General features: G+C 37.1%; 1 protein-coding gene across 2 annotated transcripts in view; it reads right to left on the reverse strand.

Moving 5' to 3' along the window:
- The window catches only part of LOC131052011 (uncharacterized), a 73,759-nt gene extending 55,845 nt beyond the window's left edge, over positions 1–17,914 (reverse strand). The window contains exon 1 of one of the 2 annotated variants that reach the window (XM_057986621.2): positions 16,180–17,914. In XM_057986621.2, coding sequence (XP_057842604.2) covers positions 16,180–17,829 — 1,650 coding nt within the window. In that variant the 5' untranslated portion in view covers positions 17,830–17,914. The remainder of the gene's footprint in view (positions 1–16,179) is intronic. The other variant, XM_057986620.2, reaches the window with a different exon arrangement.
- Positions 17,915–22,460: the final 4,546 nt, after the last annotated feature.

Below are 22,460 nucleotides of genomic sequence, written 5' to 3' on the forward strand. Positions count from 1 at the left end.
TTGGAACGAATGCTCCTTAGAACCATTTTCGCCTTGGTCCCTGGGAGAGGGACAGGAGCGATTTTGCATTTATAAGCTCACTTGTGTTTTGCTAAGTATAAGTGACATTTCCTTCTATCTTTCTTCTTTCTTATACTTTAAGTTATATTCCATATATACTTTCAGGATGTTTGAGAGTGGTTTCAGACCTCCAGGAGTTATATAGCAAAATCTAGTTTTTTGAGGTTTTTCAGTTTCCAGACTTAGTCAAATTTCAGGATCAGGACATTCCAAACTCAGCCAAATTTCAGGATCAGGACTTTCAGACTAAGCCAAATTTCAGGATCAGGACTTTCAGACTTAGCCAAATTTTCAGGACCTGCTATCCTATTGATCTCCCCGACAGCACTCAAAATGCAAAGGCTAACTAACAAAACCCTAAAAGACCAAAAAAACAAACCCTAAAAAGCAAAAAAGCAAGGGTCCCCATTTGCAATGGGGCGATGTGTGAAAACGTCACAACATCTAGCGCCACCTTGAATAAATGTTCCTGAAACATTTCAGAGATAAAGACTCAATCGACACCTAGAACCTCCGGAAAATTCAACCTAGCTCATCAGGAGATTAGAAAATGTACTCAAAGTGGAAGGAAAATCCTTAACCAAATCCAGACACTTAGTCTTTGATTACCCAGGTGTATGCAAGTGTATTCATTCCTCTCGACAAGACAATTATAACCTTCAGGTTCCCCTGTGATTAGCTACATAGTTTATCTGAACTTCGAAAGCATCCTGGATAGAGCCTCGCTGCCAGCCAGACGTCCATAGTCCCAACGAGGTTATCGCCGCAAGCTCACGAATATTGCTCCATTGCCAGCCAGGCGTCTATAGCCCCGATGGAGTTACTCGCATATTCCCCTTAGCCAATTTTGATATTTCATTTCATTTCTTTTTTTTTTTTTTTTTTTTTTTCTTTCATTTTCATTTTTTTTCTTTTGATATTGCTTTTTCACTCCGTCAATTCCTTTGGCTCGTAAGCAGTAAAGCTTACTAGGGTTTGAGGATTGCGGTGGCGCTGAAGCCAGATTTTAGATTTTTCACCAATCACAGCTTTGCCTAAAAACCATAATGACTCGGAGTCTATTAATGTGTGAAGATATAGTAATCAACAGATGTCGGCATCAAGACACAGAAAATGATTCCCTTCCAAGTCAAATACAGGTCCTGATCAGATGATAAAGCTGAAGAGGAACAACCTTGGATTCCAAGCACTTTATGAATAGATATCTAAGAAATGAGTCTAACATAAGATCCAGGATGTTGTTAGTGTGTGAGCAACAACACAAACGCCTTTCTCACAAGATGGAGGCTCCCACTCAAGACACCTAAACAAAAGCAAACCGACCGACAAACCGACTCAAAGCAAACTAAACTAAAACGCACACCAAAAGCAAACAACTAAAAGGAGGCAAAACTAAACTACCTGAGCCAACACTAGATCATGAGTCAAATGACTCAAGGCAAATTATGAACAAGGCTCAAAAAAACCTCTAAACTAAAAACACGAAAAGAAAACCTACTCTAAACCTATATACAAGAGTCCTAGACTCGACACGACTCAAAGAAGCAAAATATATACATGACTTCACATGATTTCTCAGGTTGTGCAACAGGAGCATGGCAAACATGATGGTTCTCAATCGGGCAAATTCATCCTTAAACATAGAAAGGCAAACTCTCACCATGCATCTCTCATACTCAAGCAAATTTTCACTCAAAATGATCAACTGGGGTAATTCGTTAGGACCATGATCAATCCAGATGCAAGTTGTTTTCCCAAAATCCCCATAATCAAAATCATAATAACTTTCAAAGCTAGGATTAAGGAAAGAGACAACCTGGCATATTTCAAGCTCAGACGGTACTGTATTGTTGAAAGCGAAGTCACCGGCTGCTTCAGGAGGTCGCCATTGATGATGAACTATTCCACGAGCATTCGCAATATGTTGATCTTGACTAGGAAGTTCCTCTTGAAACAAGCTCAGCGCCCCTTCGAATAGCTCAACATTCTCTGTTTTCACTGAGGTATCTTGCATAAACCAGGCATCTTCATGAAATTTTGTTAGCATATCTTCAAAAATGAGAGTCTCCTTGATGGATTGAGCTTCAAACAACTCCTCTAGTCGATCAAAGATAATCTCAGGTGGCCTTTCTTCTTCAAGAATAGTCTCGGGAGGTCGGAGCTGATGGTGGATCATATCACTCACAGTAACTTGCTTATCTAGAAAAAAATTTGGCAGTGATTCCATTTGCGTTTCCTCTACAAGATCCTTCAATGCTTCCTCAAATATTACGAGAGTGATGAAATCTTTAAGCGCCCCTTTGAATTGTTCTTCAACCTGGGCTCACTTATGATGATTTGTATCTCTTTGTTCAACATCTCAACTTGATTGTCTTCTTCAATGGGGCCATTTGAAACCTCCTGCAGTTCAGTCTCAAGGATCTCCTTTTGTAGCATAAATGAGAATTCTTCAAGGGATGAGTCGTCTTCTTTAATTGCTTGTTCAACTCCTAGATCTTCCTTTATTACTGTTGGAGCATCTTCAATTGATTCTTCAACTTTTGTTTTATGGTATTCTTTTTCAGGTGCAAGGTATGGCGAGCTATCCATTGTAATACATTGTTCCTCAGGTGCATTGGTATCGTCAACGTACAATTGATCCTTCTCACATTCAGATGCTGGAGCAATGTCTTGTTCATAAGTTCTCCTAAATTCAACTGCGAGATGAGCACCCCAAGATTTGTTCATAATGCATTCTTCCTCGGACAAAGTTGGCATTCCAAACTAGTTTCTGACTTGATTGATAGCCATTTCACATATTGAGCAAGTAAATTCAGAGTGAGGTGAGTTGTGAATTCTACACCACAATGGTAGCAATATGTTTTCAAGACGCATTTCGCCATTCAAAATGAGCTGACTCTCGGTCATCCATATGAAGCTTAGAAGTGGATCTTTGCTCTCTGAGACACTGAAGTTGCTTTCTTCTGTTTCTGGCCTTGGGACATCCCAAAAGAAGATTTTTCCTTGCGCTACCGATTCCATCCTTGATAAGTACTTTAAGCAATGCATTTCATCATGTTCCTTTGTATCGTGGACTCGACACTGCCCTTGTCTTGCAAACTCGGACAATCTGCGTGGATAAAGTTGTGTATCTAATCTCCACCAAAGTTCAGGAAAATCAACTTGTTGCTCCTCGTGAAACTGTTGCCGCTCCATTGAGAAATCTTTTCTTTTTGATTTTTCACTTTTTTTTTTTTTTTTCTATTTTTCACTTTTTTTGGATTTTTTGGAATAAGAGAGATCTTGAATATCTCGGATTCCACTTGAACGTTCAACTGGTTCCAGCTTGATTCCCTCTTGCGCAAGTCCAACTGATGACCCAACGATCACCTTCCGTCGAGTGTTTGAGAAAAAGCTTTCCACTGATCTTCCTTGGATTCAAGAGTTCGTGTTCGCTCACCTTTCTTCGGCTTCAATTCTGTCGAGCGTGGAGGAGGGTAAAAAGCTCTAGAGATTACTCCTTGCAAACATAAATTGATTAAATTTCGAAGTCCAACTGTTCAAGCCCTTCTTCTAGCGCCAATTCTGTTGACGTGTATTTTGTACACTATCGAACACAGAATAAAATACCTAAAGGTACCTTATCCTCTCTTGAGTAAAGCCTCCGAATGCTGAAGATGTCGCGAAAAGGATCAATCGGGATGACTTCAAGGTTCTTGTATGTAGGGTCTCTACGTGTGGATAAGCTCTCTGTGGTATGATGTGATTTCCTGGACTCACAAGGGGACTTACACTTGATGCCTGAACTTCTGATTTGCTTTGAATATAGCTGGAACACAGGATCTTACTAGCTTTGATTTGAAAAAAAGCAAAAAAGAAAGGGTCCCCATTTGCAATGGGGCGATGTGTGAAAACGTCACAACAAGAGCTTGACAAGAAGATCAGAGAGTGTGAAGGTCAACAGGCCGGTATATCTTAGTCCTATGCCCCCCAAGGCATTTTTGCTAGTAACTATGAAGCTCAAGTGATGTCTCTACTAGATAAAATCAAGAGCCTAAATCAAGAGAAGGATACAGTAATTGGTAGTGGGAGAGCTGAGGAACCTGATCACTCCCTGGTTGGATACTCTACTGAGCAGTCAACAGGATGCTATGAATGTGCTGAACAAGAGTGTACCTTCAAATCTCAAAGGGGCAGAAATGCATGCATACCTATTTAGTGCTCTGATCAACATTTTGGAGAACCTGAAGAAAGGTTGTGATGATCACTTGCAGTCTTTGAAGTGTTTGTTGACATCTTCAAATTTTTGTAAGCTGTTGTGTATACCCTTGTACATAGAAATTTTGAGCGGTTACCTACCTTTGCCATTGATGTTAAAGGGGGAGAGAGGAGAGGAGTGAAAAATGATGTATATTCTCAGGGGGAGCCTGTTAGAATCAAAGTTTTGAAGTTATGAAATTTTGTAGTGTTTGACATTTTTGGTTTGACACTTAGTCATTTTTCACTAAGTGTTCCCATCAATGCCAAAGGGGGAGATTGTTGGCAAGAGACACTGTTCCGAAAGAGATTAATGCTTGAGGATTGTTTAGGTGTTGTCATTGATCGCAACTCAGATCAAAAGCGTCATCTGGTATATGCATAATCATTCTACCAGAAGTTCAAATTCTACTTTGCTTAAGTCTAGAAGGTGGAACACAATGTTCGATAGAGTATGAGTACATTGAGTAGTCGATTGGATGATTGGAATTGCTTAGTCTGCAATCCTAGCCTTCGGTATGGATTCTTGTGCAAGATTGATGATCCGGTATCCGATATTTCAAGAACAAGGTTATTAGTGGTGTAGCGTGTTATGCGGAATTTTTGGGATGATTTTGTTGATTGGTTCAGAGTTCGAGGTTGTTGTGCCGAGATATGTGAAGCATATAACCACTTTGTTTTGGTCCGCATGTGTATTTGTAATCGGATTGAGTCGACTTCTTGTTACATGTTTCATGCTTTGTAAATGTTTTTGGAGCCGACATATTGGTGACCTAAATCAAGTGATGCAGATATATAAGACCGATCTATATGATCATTTTGGCAATCGATGTTGATGTGCGAAGATTGTGTGAGCGTCTATGCGCAGTTTTGCGTGCACTATCTTTGGATTTATGCTCTGGTGTATGACAGAGCAGTGTGTCAGAACAGTGGGAGACAGACACTTTGTGCCTAACTGGAACTGCACTTTGGCATTTGTAGATGTTATTCACCAATTCAGACATTCAGTTATCATTTGTAGGACAATGAGTCCTCCGGGGGTTGTAGCCCTCTCTTGTAATTGAGCAGTGAGTTCTAGGCAGTGTGTCTAAATGCATGTGCATTCCTATGCAATATTATTATACTCCTAATCACAGTATTTTAATATTGTGGGTCTCAATCCCACTGTTGTTTTTCTCTATCCGGATTTCCACGTTTTTCTATTGATTTTCTGCACTTTACTTTTATTCATTGGCATCTGGTGGTTCAAGAATCAATTTAAGAAAGTTATAAATTGTAGAACATTGATTCACGCCCCCCCCCCTCCCAGTGTTCATTGATTCCAACAAACCCTGCTGGTCCAGCATGATTAGACCCAAGTTTTGGATAAACTACTCAACAACTGCAAGACATCTTTTATGTAGTGTAATGCCTTTTGGACAAGTATGTAACTAGGTAATAGAACATACCAAGAATGTTTTCTCTAGATCAAATATGTGAATGGTTAACCTCTTAATGCAACATCAAAAGGTTGCATTGGCTCACTATCAGGGATAACTTTCAGAAACCCCCCTGGGTAAAGGTGTAAAATCCTGGTGAATCTTTCAATATTTTGGGGGAAAAACAAAAAAAATTGGCAATTTTTTTTTTTAATAGGGGAAAAATATTAAATTTTGTTGCCGAATTTTTTTCAGTTGCGTAAGAATTGTACGAAAATTAAGGCAAATTTTTCATTCTTTTTGGGAAAAAAATTTAATTTTATTGGCGAATCTTTTTCTTTTGCGTGAAATTTTTTGAAAAATTCAGGCGAATATTTCACTATTTTTGGGGAAAAATAATAATTACATTGGCGATTTTGTTCATATTGCATGAAAAATGTGGAAAAATTAAGGCAAATCATTCATTATTTTTGGGGGAAAATAATAATTAAGGCTAATCTTCCATTACTAATTGGAGAAAAAAACTAATACAGCAAACACATCACATTTTAGTTGTAAGTGTTCTACATATCCGTATGAAATCTTTTAGAAAGCCGTTTTTTGGCACGTATGAAATCTTGATCGAGGATTCTTTGTTATCCTTTTGCATAGAAAACTCAAAACATTGTGTGTGTCAGAGGAAGAAAAATATGAAGGATAGCACATATTTAATATTCAATGAGATGCTATCAGTATTAATCTGTGTTGAGGTTTGTGAGTCATGTACAGGTGTCAGGACTATTGGAATGAAAGCTTTCTTGTGGACTGAGAGAAAAGTACATCCCACACAGATTAATACAGTATGTGGAATAATCCAAAGTATAGACCTGACAGTCAATTGCCGCCACTTCGCAAATCGAGAAATAGGGTCATTATTCGTATGCTGCATTTCAGAATGTAGAAGATAGACATTTTCTCGAGATAAGTTTTTAGGAAGTGTTGTTGCCTTGCTTGTAAAGGTTTTAAAATGAAGTGCATAGAAGGTGTAGCTAAATTCTAGCATAAGGAGATATGGCTGAAGGTTTGCAAATGCCATGAAGTAAAGCAAATTGATGACTTACCTTGTAGCCAGAGGGTTATTAAAATACCCAAAGATAACCAGAGGGTTATTAAAAGGCTCGAGTGCAACTACAAGCTTTGGTTGCAGTTGCAAATAATTTTAATCTCTCTGGCAACTGCCATGTCCCCCTTATAATAGGTAGAATGCAAAGAGAAAGCTAGGTGAAGACACAGGAGATGCGGTTTTGGAGTCAAGCATCCTTGCTTGATCAAAACTCTCAAAGTTCTCCCCTACCAAGAAATGCAATGAGAATCTTGTATCTTGGTATTCTCTACATCAATAACCACAAATGTGAGATAGTGGCATGGATCATAAGGTAGTTCACATTCATGGAAGCTTTTTGTGTCTCTAAACCAAAGCTTTCATGAATACTGGCCTAGAGGTTTTACGGAATTGCATTGTTGCAATACAAGTTACACATTCTTGTAAAAGTGTTGGCGTTTGACTGAACCGGCAAAGACTGTTGGTAATATGCAACAGGTAAATGATTGATTGGTGAATGTGATGAAGAGATTAAGATTCATGTTTGATGACTAAGTCTTGTGTTGTCATTGATGGCAACAATGTTTTTGTAGTCATCTAAGTCTTGGAAGCCAACCAGTAAGGTATAACCGATATAGAAGACAGTTTAACAAAGAACCGACAAATAGGTCTTCAACCGGTAAATAGAAACAGAGTTGCATTCATGCAATCGGTACAGGCGATTGATGAAGAGTTGGATGATGCAGTTTTAAAGTAATGATGGAGACAGGTATTTAGAACTATGTGCATGACCGCATTGGCAAATTCAACCGGACAAGCAAGATTTGATGTACAGAGCAAACATTCTGATGAGCACTTAACCGGTAGTGATAAAGTCACTTAAATCGGTAAATCGGCACAGGTTTTGTTTTATTTTTGGTTTGTTATGTCGGTGGCCGACATAAGTTCGGCATGCAATGTTAGTTTGTCTAGATTCATTGAACCTAGGAAATTGTTCCAAGGTTGTAGCCGACTACGAGATGTTTATAAATAGTGTGATGAGTTATGAATGTTGTTGATTTTAAGGTAGTGCTCGTTAACCACAGGTAAACATCGGATCTATTGCCTTCCCAACCATAGACGATAAGCTCTTATCGTCACCCCCGAGCACGCTACATAAATTTCTCACCATCAATTGATCTGCTTGTACATGAATTCGATCTGCCTAATTATGATCGAACTTGTTGTCTGATCTTTGTTCCAAAGAGGGAAGACCACATCCATATATATCCGTCGAAAGGAGATATCCAAGAGTCGGCTCTCATCAAGGAGGCACGACCTTCATGAAGCATTGCATGCTTCAAATGAGGGGTGACGGACTTTAACCAAAAGTCAGCCCCTTTGAAACAAATCCAATAAGTCAAACTTGATAATGTATGTTTAACCATTAAACCTGATAACGCATATGTGACTTAATAAAGATATTAAAGGATTAATATAAGTTGATAGATTCATCAAATGTGTAAGGCCAATAGGCCATTCACACATTTGATCTTGCTGAGTCGACCTATAGGATTTCTATCGACGCTATATCATCAACAAATGCATGTATGAGATCGAAGGCGAATATCGAGATTTTGATTGTGCGGTGATTAGTGAAGCTGTGTATTGATGTGTTGTTGAAGTTTTGAGGATTTGAAGCGGATCTTATCAAACACAGAGGTGTTACATGAAGGTCATTTGATTGTTGTTTTCCTAACAGTTTGCAGCGTTAAAATACCCTAACCGGGTAGGTCCTGACAGGCCTTAATCTGTAAATCCCCTAATAGGGTAGCTCAACATTTGAGTTTAAACCCTCTTGCAAGGTTTATCCTAACCAGTCAAAGCTCCTAATAGGGCTCATCATAATAAATCCCTTAACCGGGTGACTCCTAACAGGGTCTGCTCCTAATAGGGCATATTTGTAAGAACTTAACTGGTCAAGATTTCTATTCTGCAAATAGTGAATCTTGTGGGTATTATTTTCCCTTTTGGGTTTTCCACGTATAAATCTCTTGTGCTATGTGGAATTTGTTTTATTGGGCATTAGCTTATATGGTGATATTCCTCTTATGCTTGTTAAGTTTTAAGTTGTTTAAGTTGGTGATCAGATTCATATTGTTTTTTGCTTGCACTAATTCACCCCCCCCCCTTCTCAGTGTCTTATAAGTTTATCAAAAAGGTCGGTAGCTTGTTGCATTCCTTATGATTATAAAAAGAATATCAAGGCCGTAAAGAAAGATTCTGTAATTTTCTCACCCCCAGAGAGAGTAGAACTAGAAACGGGGCTTTGTCTTGTCTAGTGTGTAGGATGGTTTCATGGTGAAAGAATGTACACTTTTTTTGAGTAGTTTTTCAATTAGTTCATAAAAAGACTACTATATTTATTATTGTTGCTAACATTGTCTTCATTTGTGGTTAGTTTGTGCATCTTTCACAGTTTTTTTGGAAAATAACCCATATAGAAAGTGTACTACATATCCATTGGAATTAGAAACGTACTTTTTAGCACGTATGAAATCTTCATCTCAAATTCTAAGCGATCTTTTCACATAGAAAACACTCCTCCTGTTAGAGAACTTTATGCTTGTCATTTTGATGAAGAGTTGCAAAGGTACGGATGTTAGCTTGTTCTTGAAGAAAATATTGAATTGACGGTTAAATGATTATAGCAGACTAATGAGTTTTGATCCTTTCATTAGGTGGCATGAAGAGTTGCATGCTAGCATGAAGAGTTTTGATTCTTTGGAAAGGCAAAAAGGTGAAAAGGAATATTTAGAACTTCTAAATTTAGAGCTTCGAGGTTTTTCATAAATCGGTAGCAGTTGAGTTGATCAAGGAGCATTATAAATATTTCCCTCTACACTTGTTCAAGAACAATATCAGAAATGGAATGCCCATATGTAGATGTTTCATGTGTGTTCATAAGATATAGGTTTAATGACATCGGGTGGAGAATACTTCAAAAAGGTTGTGTTTATAGCAGCACAACAGCTTGCTTTGTAGCTAAAGGGACTTTCAAATCGGAGGAGGTAGCTAAAGGGATTTTCAAAGGCCATCTACAGCATTTGCCCCCTCGTCTCCTGAAGCCTAAGAGCGAGAGGGAGCGAGGAGGAGAACAATGAGGACAGGGAAGAGTCGGCTCTAGCAAAGAGCCTATTTAGTTAAAATTGATAACTAAAGCCAAACCCCTGTTCCGATTACAATACCCATCTCTGGAGCTCATCCAGTAGTTTTTGTGGAGCTCATCCACTAGTTTTTATAGCTAGAATCTTGCATCTATAAAACTACTCCTCTAGTTTTTATAGTTAGAACCTTGCATCCATAAAGTTATCAGCAATGCGATGGTGGCGCAGCTCAAGCAATTGAATTTCAACAGTAATTTATTCTTCACCGTGGTCCATGATAGTTTCATGATAGTTTTAGTCATATGGTTTGCTAAGTTATCCTGTTCTATTTTAGGTTTCATATTGGGAATATATCATTTCCATGCGTACAAAAGCATATGTCAAATGAGAACATGGCAGTTGTATACAGCTTGAAGCTTGTTGCATTCCTTACTCTTATAAAAGGAATTCCAAGGCTGTAATTAATAGAATTTTTTGGAGGGAATCTTGGTCTCTTTAGAAAAGGGTATAGTAGTAGTGTCTAAGTTAGAATGTGGAGTCTTCCACATTGAAAAATGTATATACTCCTTCAGCAGTATTAATTAGTTTATGATCTGTCATGACAATTACTACAGATATAGTCTGTAGATTGTACTTCTTGATCTCACATGAATAATAATATCAATGGTTTTGTTATTTGTCTTTGCAAATCTCTTGTGAAAGTGAAATTTTGTTTGTGGGTTTATGTACTTGTATCAAAAATTAGAAAAAAAAAGATATATATATTATTAATATATATCGCGCAAGGCAACTTATGGTAAGTGTGCATTTAATGAGACATTTATGCTGAAGCTGATCGAATGCCTTTAAATTGGTCATTAGAGTATTACCATATTTTCACATTACATGTTCGAATTGGAAACACTGAGGTGGGAGTGATGGACATGCCAATTATGCTTAGGGCAACGAAACCACAGAGAGCATTTGTAGGTGAAGTCACAGATAAACGGTTAGGGTGGGTCTTGGTGAATGGCCACCCGTACATAATGCATGTGGTCAAGCCAGTGCTAGGGTTGAAGTTTCTGATGGCGTATCACAGGCATAGGGTCAGTTTGGACATTCCGACCTTTTTTCTTGCCATGTTGTTATATGTCAGGGTTTCCAAGGAGTGGGCGAAAAAACTCACCCGGATGGTGTTCGAGCATGCATATTTGGGCGACATTAATTCGATCATCGACAATGTGGATGAGAACCTCCTTATTCCCCTTCCACAGAAATATTGCATTGGAAGTGTTTTTAAATTTCCGATTGTGCAAACACAAGATGCGCAATTGTTGCAGGCACGAAGGAGTGATATACTATGCAATATCAATTTCCTCTTGTATGTAGCCAAAATCAAGGAACCCGAGGAGGACGATTGGCATTGGGACTACCTAACCACTAAAGAGTTGGTAGATGAAAATAAAATTGATGAGGAGGATGCGGCTGAGATTGTAGGGGCGTTGGAGCTGGGGAGTGGAGAGGAATGGATTGAGGATGATAGACGCGATGTGGAGGAAATAGCAGCAAGTGAAGCTCATGCTAATTGCGGATAGGATTGCCCGCTCATCTTACAAGCCAAGAAAGTCAGGGAGGAACGTGAAGCTGCAGAGGTGGCAAGGAGGATTGGGAATGTCTCTTAGCCCTGAAGTATGGTGCAGATGATTCGTTTTGTTTTGATGCTTGAATTTTGTATTGTGGGTTATGGGTTGTTATGGGTGATCATTGTAAATGCTACCGAGAATGTATTTTCGGCTACAAGCCAATTACTGTTGTATCTTTTTTTTAAATCTTAATATAATGGGTGCTAGCCCTACCTAGCTATTCACTTATCAAAAAAAATTGTTCAAATGATTTATTTTGGTGAATCTTTCATTATTTTGGGGGAACCGGAATATATTATAATGGGTGTTGGCCTTGGGCAACTATTTACTGTTAGGGTTTATCAAATTGTCACTTTTCTGGACCTACCAATAGGTAATATGATATTTTATTGATTTAAGCTACAAAAAAGATTACAAAAAGATTGGAGTCATCAAATAACCTCCATCCAATCCATCTATCTATACCCGCCACCACCGAAGCCAACTCTGAAACAAACCCTAATACCCACCTCCCATCCTTTTCTTGTGAGCTCTCTGCATCTCGCCTTTAGCTCATCCTCTTGCCAGTGAACAAAGGGTAGTGGGTCTGCAGGCTCCACCGACCCTTCAGAAATGATGAAACCCACTCCTGGAACAACCCACTCCCAAATTGAATCCATCCCTCCTAGGTATTCTGCAGCAATTAAAGTTTGGAAGGCCCTCTTCACCTTGTCTGCATCCTCTTCAAATTCTAATCCCCATGCTCTGCCATCAATGTGTTGTCTGAGCTTTGTTCTACAATCAATCGGCATGATTTGGCATTAATTCCACCTCTATAAGAGCGAATGAGGCACTTTTTGATTTTAAATTTGTTCATTACTTGGATTTAAATACTATAATAATTTATTCACTTGTAATATTAAACTGCATTAAATTTTATCTTTAATTTTCTTTCGGCTATCCATACAATGAGCTGCAAGTGCTAGTTAACTATAAGTCTGTAATTAATTAATCAATCGACTTAATGATTGTAGGATGATCGCAGATCAACGACATAAGCTCTATTTCGGCCCGAATTTTTTAAGGACAAAGGTTTCTTCAAAAAGTCCTTGGAATAGAGATAGGTCTGAGCATTGTCTAATTAACTATTATAAATTGTATACTTAATTAACGAGGAGGATAGATTGGGCCAAACCTTTCCAACGTGTCCATTGACCTCCAGCATGCATAATCTTATTAGTCCACTTAAGAAGAGCTTGACGTCAACAGGGCCCATGTGCCATATGTGTAGCAGGGCTGCGGAGTTAAGGTGAAAGAGCATCTTGATCTAAATGTGCAGTCACGCAAAGATCTGGACCGTTGATATCAAAGGAAGTACACGATGGGGTAAAATATGAAAGTCATTAATTTTTATTTTTATTATATTTATATTGTGAGTGTGATTCTCACCATGGTTTTTCCCACCCTAGGTTCTCCAGGTAAAAATTATGGTTTTCATGTGTTTGGTGTTTTTTTTGTTTCATCTTGCATTGATCTTTAATTTGTTAATGATAATTGATAAGTACTTGTGATTAAAGAAGTTTAGGCTTTGGTTTAGACTAATTCACCCCCCTCTCAATCTTTTGGCATTTTCAACATAAAGGTTAGGTCATAATCCATAGCATTGTATTCACATGAATATGGATTAAAATTATTACATATAGGCATCATAAATACATCCATAATCGTCTATAACATCATAGTATAAAAATGTATATATATGTAACTATCACATAATAGGTACATACATCTATGTATGCTAAATATTGATCTATTTGTAAACCCTAAAGATCCAACCACAAACCCTAGATTTACAAACTAATTCAACAATTAACCAATAGAGAACTAAAAATATATGCAAATAAAATGAAATAAACAAAGTATAAATTTATTCATTACTTAGATTTAAATATTAAATTAATCAATCAACTTAATGACCGTTGGATGATCGCAGATCAACAACATAAGCTCTATTTTGGCCCGAAGTTCTGAAGGACAAAGGTTTCTTCAAAAAGTCGCCGAAATAGAGACAGGTTTGAGCATTGTCTAATAATTAATTAACTATTATAAATTGTATACTTAATTAACTCTAAGTCTATACTTAATTAATTTTTTTCAACGACATAAGCTCTATTCCGAGCCCAAGTTGTGAAGGACACAAGTTTCTTCAAAAAGTCCCCGGAATAGACTTAGAGACACGTGTGAGCACTGTCAGGAATGAAAGGTTTTAATAAATGAATATTTTTAATAAAAGAAAGAAAGAAAAAGAAACCACATTTAACCATGGTTTTTCCCTTTTAGGAAGCTATTGAAATTAAGGGAGATAGGTGTTGTGGAGGGTGGAGATTCATCTCTGCTTCCAAGGCAAGGGATTGGTTAGCATCAACCATCCATAGTTGTTTTCCCTGGAGGATATGCTCTAGTTCGAACTGGAGATATCATGTGGCAATGGGAGGATCGTCTGGAGAATAAGATTGGTGGAAGTCAGACAAAGATGATCGAATATGCATAGGAGTTGGACAAGGGATTTAGTCAGATAAGGAATATTAGTACCATTGTGGCCTTTGCTATTTTTGACAGTTGTATCACGAAGTTGATTATGGGCAATTTGGAAGGGATGAATCCAGATTCGGGGGTGCAAGAAAGTCATTTAAAATTCAAATTTTTGGGCAAGTTCCTGAGAGAAATACAGAATGAACTCAACAATGCAAATAGATAGAGATGAATTCAGAATAATATTATATCACTTCAAAAATATGATCACTTACCTTTAGGTCACTAGCAGTCAGCAACAATGGTTGTTCTTGGTCTGAAACTTCGCTAGTGATCTAAATCGAGAGCTCAGAACCGACCAAATTGTGTAGAGATAAATCTGATCTTTGACTGTATTTATACCAATCCTTATTTGACAATTCCGGCAGGAATTTTATATGGTATACAAATATTTGGCAAATCACACTTAACTACAACACGTTGTATGTAACTTTTGAGGCGATTATGGGTCGTCCAATTAATTGGCAATTATAATAGAGTTGGCGAGAATTGGGATGAATTGAGACACGCTTCCGCAAAATTCCAGGCGAATTGGATCCTCCTAGCCAATAAATCTTTATATGGCTATTAGCGAATTATGGTCATCTATTAAGACAACCTCGGAAAGTGTAGGCGAAAATATTGAATTTAGCATGTGGAAAATGTAGATTCTATTAGCGAAATCTTGATAGAGATACCATTAATGACATAAAACAATGGGCGATTGGGCCGTGCATTTGATGGATATTTATAAAGTCTGGGCAACATGGCCACCCCCGATTGATACAATATATTCGTCATTTTCCAAGTCGCCGACCTGAAATATTCACCAATGGCAAATATTCGCCACTAAAGTAAACCCTGCTCACTATGCACTTCAAAGAAGCCTACAGCGATGGGAAATATGCCAGTGTACTAGAATATCTTTAGATAATTAATTAATAATTATTAGTTTAAGTGCAACTTAGGATCAAAAATAGCTAGCAACATTGCACACTTTATTACGATTTGGCAAGACCTAGGTTTCTAACTTTCTGATGATATCTATGTTATCAGACATTCTGGGTTGTCTGAGATATACCCCATCTGCCATATCAAATTTGGATATGTATATGACACTGATACAAATTGGATACTCTAGAAATCTCCTGCCATAAGCAGGCAAAAACCAAAGAGATTTTGAAAGATATGCCAATTTAATGACAAATCAGGCTCTAGCCTATTTTGCAATATAAATTGCAAGCATGAAGATAACGGCTTTCAGCACTATCTTTGAAAGTATTTTATCGGTTATGTGGCCTGAAAAAAAACCAAAGAGATTTTGAAAGATATGCCAATTTAATGACAAATCAGGCTCTAGCCTATTTTGCAATATAAATTGCAAGCATGAAGATAACGGCTTTCAGCACTATCTTTGAAAGTATTTTATCGGTTATGTGGCCTGAAAATAGCTTGCTTTGACTTTTAACATTGTTGTCATTGTCTTGAACGCTACAAGTACAAAGAGATGCCCAGTATACTTCTCTATCAATATGTTTGCCCCGCAAGAAGATTACTTTGTAACCATCTTAATTTGTGATTAAACTGAAGAACTTTTCCTAACCAACATGTTATTTCAAATGATTGACATGATGCTACTAAAGAAGATAAGCATTCTACCTCAAGACCAGACTTGCTATTGAGCACCACGCTTTTAACAGGTCAAATGTTAACTTAAAATGTGGTCCATCTTAGAAGAAATTTATCTCAACCATACTGATTTGTGTTTGAACTCGTGTAAAACCTCCGATATTTCTACTTTCAATCACGATTGGTCCAGATACTATATTCTCATAGAGCTATAGTTGATATTGAGCTATTAATGATCCTTTATGTGATGTCTATGTTTTATAAATTGCAGGTTAGTTGTAGACATTACTATATTCAATTATGTTTATATATATTATCTGAATAGAGCTTGTGTCTTGAGGACCAAACAAAGATCCTACACAACACAGAAAGAAAGTTTTTAAATGAACATGAATTACTTCTTTTAAAATTAACACCGTAGCTAGATATGCACGAACCTGATGACATGAAAGCCGCTTCGCAAGTTCACGGCAATCACCGGCTGCAAGTCTGTAAAGTGGTAAACCAGATGGACAACCGTCCGGTTTCACCCACTCAAATTCTGGCTTCATGGAACTTTTAAGATCATTGAAATGATCAGAATTCCGCACCAAGAAGTAAATCCCCTTTTGAAGCCCTACAACTCTATGCACAAATAAAACCATGTGCAATTGAGCTCTCCAAGGAAGCACCCTAAAAGGCAACTGCTGCTCTTCCCCTTGACTCTCCTCCTGCCACCCTGAAGGAATTGCCTTGGACATAAGTTGATAAAATGTATTCCTCTCGATACTATATCTCACATCCATGTCCACAGCACTGCGCCGCTTCCTCACCACTTCCCTGACACTAAATGGCTTATAGGCCGCCTCGGAAAAAATCCCCATTTTAGGCAATGAAGCAAGTTTGATAGTGGATTCACCATCCACCATTGGCTTCTTGGCAGCATTTGCAGTTCTATAAATAATGTCCCAGCAGACATGTTCTTTACTAAGCGCATTGCGGTGTCCCTTGAAGTCAACACCCTCGAACTTAGAAATCACAGAACTCAAAAAGCCGTAATCAATTTTCAAATCAAATGAAGACTGACCTGAGGTCTCTGCCTCGGATGAAAACCCGAATGAATTTTTCGCCGGGAAAACCGCTATGAGGCAATCAGCATGCTCCTGCTCGAGCTCCGGCATGTAAACCTTCAAGGGCTCATCAGGAACAGTCAACTCTTCCTGACCTGCTAAACCCAATAAAAGCTCGACTTCACGATGGCCCAGACCATCAATTAACCTGGTATCCCAACCCAAAACAGCGGCAGCAATCGAAACCGCCCCGATTGCATGACCTACATCATGATTACAGTAACGAAAAGCCCGTTCTCCATACTTCCACGCTTCTCTCCAGAAAATCGAACTCAAGCCAACAAAAAAACTGTTTTCAGGCAATCCCCTGCTCAATTCGGCCCATAAATTCAACGGAATTTCTGCTCGTATCTCCAGCGCGTGCTCCTTGGGGGCATAATGGGCCACAAAGGCGGACTCGGAAATACCACTTATTGGCCCGCTAACTATATATCCCTCCGTGGGATGGAGATTACCACTACTGGGGTTAACCCTTAGTGACCACGTAGAATAACCCGTAGTTTTCCAGGCAGAGAGAGCAAGGCTGTCGTACAAGAGCTGCGACACAGTAGATTTATCAAGCGCTTTTGCGGCGGGGAATTGAAGGAACAGGTGGTGGTATGGCAGCTCATTTGAGTTGGTTTCGCCGGGCGGTAAATGGAGGAGAGGAATCAGTGGGGCGGATTCGTAGCGCCGAAAAGGGTTTGGCTGATTTGCCCAGTCGAGGCCGTGCGGACCGCGAGCGTATTTGCGGAAGGAATGCTTTGTCTGTTCATGGTATTTAACAACTGCCAAATGGTTTCCGGGGAGAGTGGAGGGTTGCTGCTGCTGCTGCTGCTGTTGAGGGGTGGAGGATGTCATGTTGGTAGTTTTGCGCCTGGTGGTCTTGCGGGAGAGGATGATGTTTCTGAAGGAGAAACTAGTCCGGAATAAGGGGCAAACGCAGGGGCAGAGGCAATGGCGTGTGCGTAAGGATGAAGCTGCATTTGTGGCAGCCATTTAAGAGCAGAATGAAGAATCAGCATAGTCATAAGTGTTTTGTCAAACGTTTGAATTGGGTTCTTCTAGAGATGTCGACTCGTCGATGGATCAAACATCTGGAAATATATGTTTTCCCGCTAAAATCTAACTCAATTTTTTTTATATATTTCGAAGGGCTAATGGTATGAATGAATGATTTTAACGGAGACTATCAGGGGTATGGTATGAATAAATGAATAACTTTAATATGTCTAGACACTCTTAAGGGGTAAGTTATCAATATTCATTATGTATTTTTTATTATAAATCTTTATTAGAATATAAGCAATATAGTTAATCTTATTTCTATCGAAGAAATGGTGTATATTTGCAACCTTCAAACTATTTTCATACTTAGTACATAGATTTTCAATTAGGGTATGTATGTCTTATTTGTAGTACAAGTAGGTGTCTCTTTCATGGAGTATGAGGCAGACTCATATTATTATAAGTCATGTGTGTCTTTTGCATTGAGTACATAATTGTCTCATAATACTATAAATCATATGTGTCTCTTTCATGGAGTGCTAGGAAGTCTCATATTGCTATAAGTTATTTGTAGACCCAAGAACAGAACAATAGATATCCTAAACTATGAAAATATCTAGTTTTTTATCTAGTTTTTTCAAAAAAATATTAGATTGAAATGAATGCAATTGTTTAGTATTATTCAATTGTGTGTTATTGCATATTTTTAACATACCAATATTTTAAAAAATATGTTGAGAGATGTGATTATAATTCATGATCTCATAGCCAAACTATATTTTTTAATATATTATTTAAAATTTCAACTTAAAGAATGAGATACGTTAGAATTTATACCTAAAAAAGTATATTACATTAAAAATAGTTTAGTATGGCCTTACCACTATTTAAATTAACCTTTTTATTGGTATGCTTAAATATGTAGAATTGTGTTTACTATGTTAAGAAAGTAGCATGTGATCTCTTAGACGACCACTTAATGTAAATTGTTAGCAAGTTGTAGTAAATATAGCATTGTGTATGTACCCTTTACAAGCAGTCTTGAGCAAATCCAAAATGACAATAATAAAAGTTCCCTTGTATTGATATGGGTGTTGAAAGTGTTGTGAGTAGCATCCCACTTGCATTAACACCAATGCTTCATTGTTGGAGAAATTATGACAAATATTCTACAAAATAGAAAATACCAATTGCCTCGCCAAATCAAAAACTCTCTATGTTTTATATGAAGGTTTCTTTTCTTTTAAAATATTTATATTTTGACACTAAAATATTTTATATATATTTATAGAGGAATACTACATAAAAATAGAAATAAATGACAATAATTTCTAAGCATAAAATTAAAATAGAATTGAAGAATGTATCCATTAAAATAAAAATGAATTAGACCTCAATTATATTTATAATTTTTGGAATGGTTTGAAATTGCAAATTTTGAGGAACAAAACAATCCAACTAAAATTTAAGAATGTATCCTTAAACTAAGATCTAATAGGGAGCATGTGTGAGTGTTTTTTTTTCCAATTTGGCCATAGAGCTTTATCATTCAATTTGTCTAAGTGCTAATCTTCAATACCATGTATTTGTTGTGAGAAAAGACATAACTATTAGTATAACATTGACTTAAGTATATGCATCATCATGGCCATACATATGATGTAATATACATAAGAACGACTTTCAATGTTGTTGTTGATTTCAATTTTGTATAGATCAATAATTCATTATGAATAAATTTTTTTTTTTAAATCTTTTAAATATCATACAAATGATTACAAAAGACTCATTGCCATGTCAAATTGTATTGTCCTTATATGGAAGATGCCAAACTATGAAACTTGTTTTAAAAACTTCAAATGAAAAAACATAATTTGAAACAAATTTACACTACAAATTCATCTTGAATAATTTTTTGACCTCAACTATCTTAACACCCCATCACTAAATATGCAAAACAACATCAAAATTTGCAAATCGAGACAAGCAAAACAACTTGTAAGTGATATTGTAAATTACAAACATAATTTTCCCTTCTATAGCAGTCTTGCCAATATCTAAATTGTTTCCCAGTTTGTAAAATAATCTATTTTGATTTGAATGTGAAGTAGACTTGCATTAATAAAAAATAAAAAATTTAATGGAAGTCTTTTTGTAAGAGACTTACAAATTATCTTGGACACATTGGTGGAAACCATTCTCTGATTTAACAACTATATGGTATGAATATCATGTCTTCAATGACACGAATATCGATGTAAATCTTATTTCAATCTATCTATATTATTATTTTGATTTAGTTGTTATTTTTATGGGTTTTCAAACTCAATTTGCAGGAAAAATCTATTTAAGCCTCTACATGAATTGTAAATATTTTTTTAAGGAATTCTATATAGTATTGTGTTGCAATATGAACAAATCTAATATAGATTAAAAAAAAATTAAATAATACTTTGTAAATACATATTCTTGAAGATAATGTATTCGTAAATTAACACAATATTTTATGAAGATAGTTAAAAAATGGTAATATATTTTAATGAAATATGCAGTAGAACAAACTTCACGGGGAAGAAAATAAAAAGATCACTCTACTTAATCCAGAAGACATTACATGTAACTAATTATTGTTGGAATCCAAGAACACTGAGAGGGGGGGTGAATCAGTGTTCTACCATAATGATCAATTTTAACCTTATTAAAACATGCATTCACCAACTGGTACATATAAGATTGAAAAAAGTAAAGCAAACAATAAGGTAATCACACAAATAAATACCTTAACACAGAGAATTATACGTAGAAAACCTCAAAGAGGAAAAAACATGGTGGGATTTGTGACCCTCAAATATCAATCCACTGGCCATATGAAGAGATATTACAAAATATGGGGGTTTGCACTTGCAGGAAGGCTTACGGTCTAGAGCACACTGCTCATCACAAAGGAGTCTCATTGACTACAGTTCATCTGAATAAGAAAACATAAAATTGAACTCATAAAATGCATCTGCTATGCCTGAAGTTTCGGCCCAAGCTCTGTCTGTTCTGGTTCTGCTACCCTAAACCCTTACCGGAATAACCTCTCACATAATCAACATTCCTCGCATTACAAATATCACTCTCATATATCCCATAACCTCGCATATCTCTCATATCACAAAATGATCTAGTCAACTAACCTATATACCCTTACAATCTACATGCCTTATGTGGTCTTACATGTATAATTACAAATATGAATATACATGTCAGCTCAATTACGTATATACATAAATATCAAAATCAATTGCCGATTGTCAGATCTCCCAAATGATGTCGGTCTCCAATACCTGTAACCTGATGAAGTCATGTCAATATGCAATGTCGGTACCCATAGAATTCCTCCTACCGATGAAGATACATGCTGGTGTCGGTATCGGTGAACAACCAAACCAAAATATGAAAGCCGAAACATGTTGCCATCAATGACAACTTATTGAAACCAATCAAATGAGTGTCAATTGCCAAAAATCTCCCCCTTTGGCATTGATGGCAACACTCAAGTGAAAAATGATAATGGTTTTCATCTGTCAGTTTCACCCTGAGCCTGCTCCCCCTGAGCTAAATATCCATTTGTGATCATGACCTAAACAAAATACTCCACACCTCCATATCTCTCGATGTCAATAATATACCTTTCACCTATACCCCCCCCGCCTTTGACATCAATGCCAAAAAAAAAAAATGGGACAATGAATGAAAAATTGTACAAAGAATGTCCCAAAACACCTTACCGGAGTTGAATATATTTGAAAATTTCTGGATAGGCTTTCTCCAAAATCTCTAGATAGGTATCCCAACCTGATTTCAGTGTGTCGGAAATAAATACAAATCCATTAAGCATGTGAGCATATAACTCTTTATCCTTAAGTTTTGTCAATGTGGGCTTACCAACCATATCAATACACTCCTTCTTATGTACACTTAATGAGTCTGACCGGGGACTCACCAATCCTCTAAGACCTCTAGCTCTCCTAATAATTTTATCTTTATCCCTCTCGAGAGCTAAAACTTGATCTTCCAATACCAAAATTTGAGCATCAATAGATGTAGTCAAAGAATTTGAACTATCAAAAGAATTGACTATACCTACAATTTTCTCCTAAGTATCCTTAATCCTTTTATCTAAATTTGTTGTAAGTAAACCTATGTTACAACATACTCTATAAATATCAGTAATTGCCTTAAAGCATTATCAATCAACTTTAGCTTATCATTAATCTCCTTTTTCTTCGACTCAATCATCTGATCAAATGTTGCTCTCTTGGCTTGTATAAACCTCTCCAATGCCTATCGGTTTGATATCTATTGTAAAGATTGAAAGTCCTTAGAAATGTGCTCTGTGATTATTTTAAGCTTGTCGGATGGGCTTTCTCCTTTGTCAAATTTGCACTATGGGACAAGTCTATGCAAAATAGGGATTGGTTGATCAATAACCACTTTGTCCACAAATCCTTCCTTCATCATCTTTTGTGCATCCATCATCATGAGCTCGGTAGAACTCATCTCGGTTATGCTTTTTCTGCTCTACCTGTGAGGTGTCGATTGACAACAATGATACGCTCACTATTCGTTCCCTGTCG

The sequence above is a fragment of the Cryptomeria japonica genome, chromosome 10 (genome assembly GCF_030272615.1).
Source record: "Cryptomeria japonica chromosome 10, Sugi_1.0, whole genome shotgun sequence".
Classification (NCBI taxonomy): domain Eukaryota; kingdom Viridiplantae; phylum Streptophyta; class Pinopsida; order Cupressales; family Cupressaceae; genus Cryptomeria; species Cryptomeria japonica.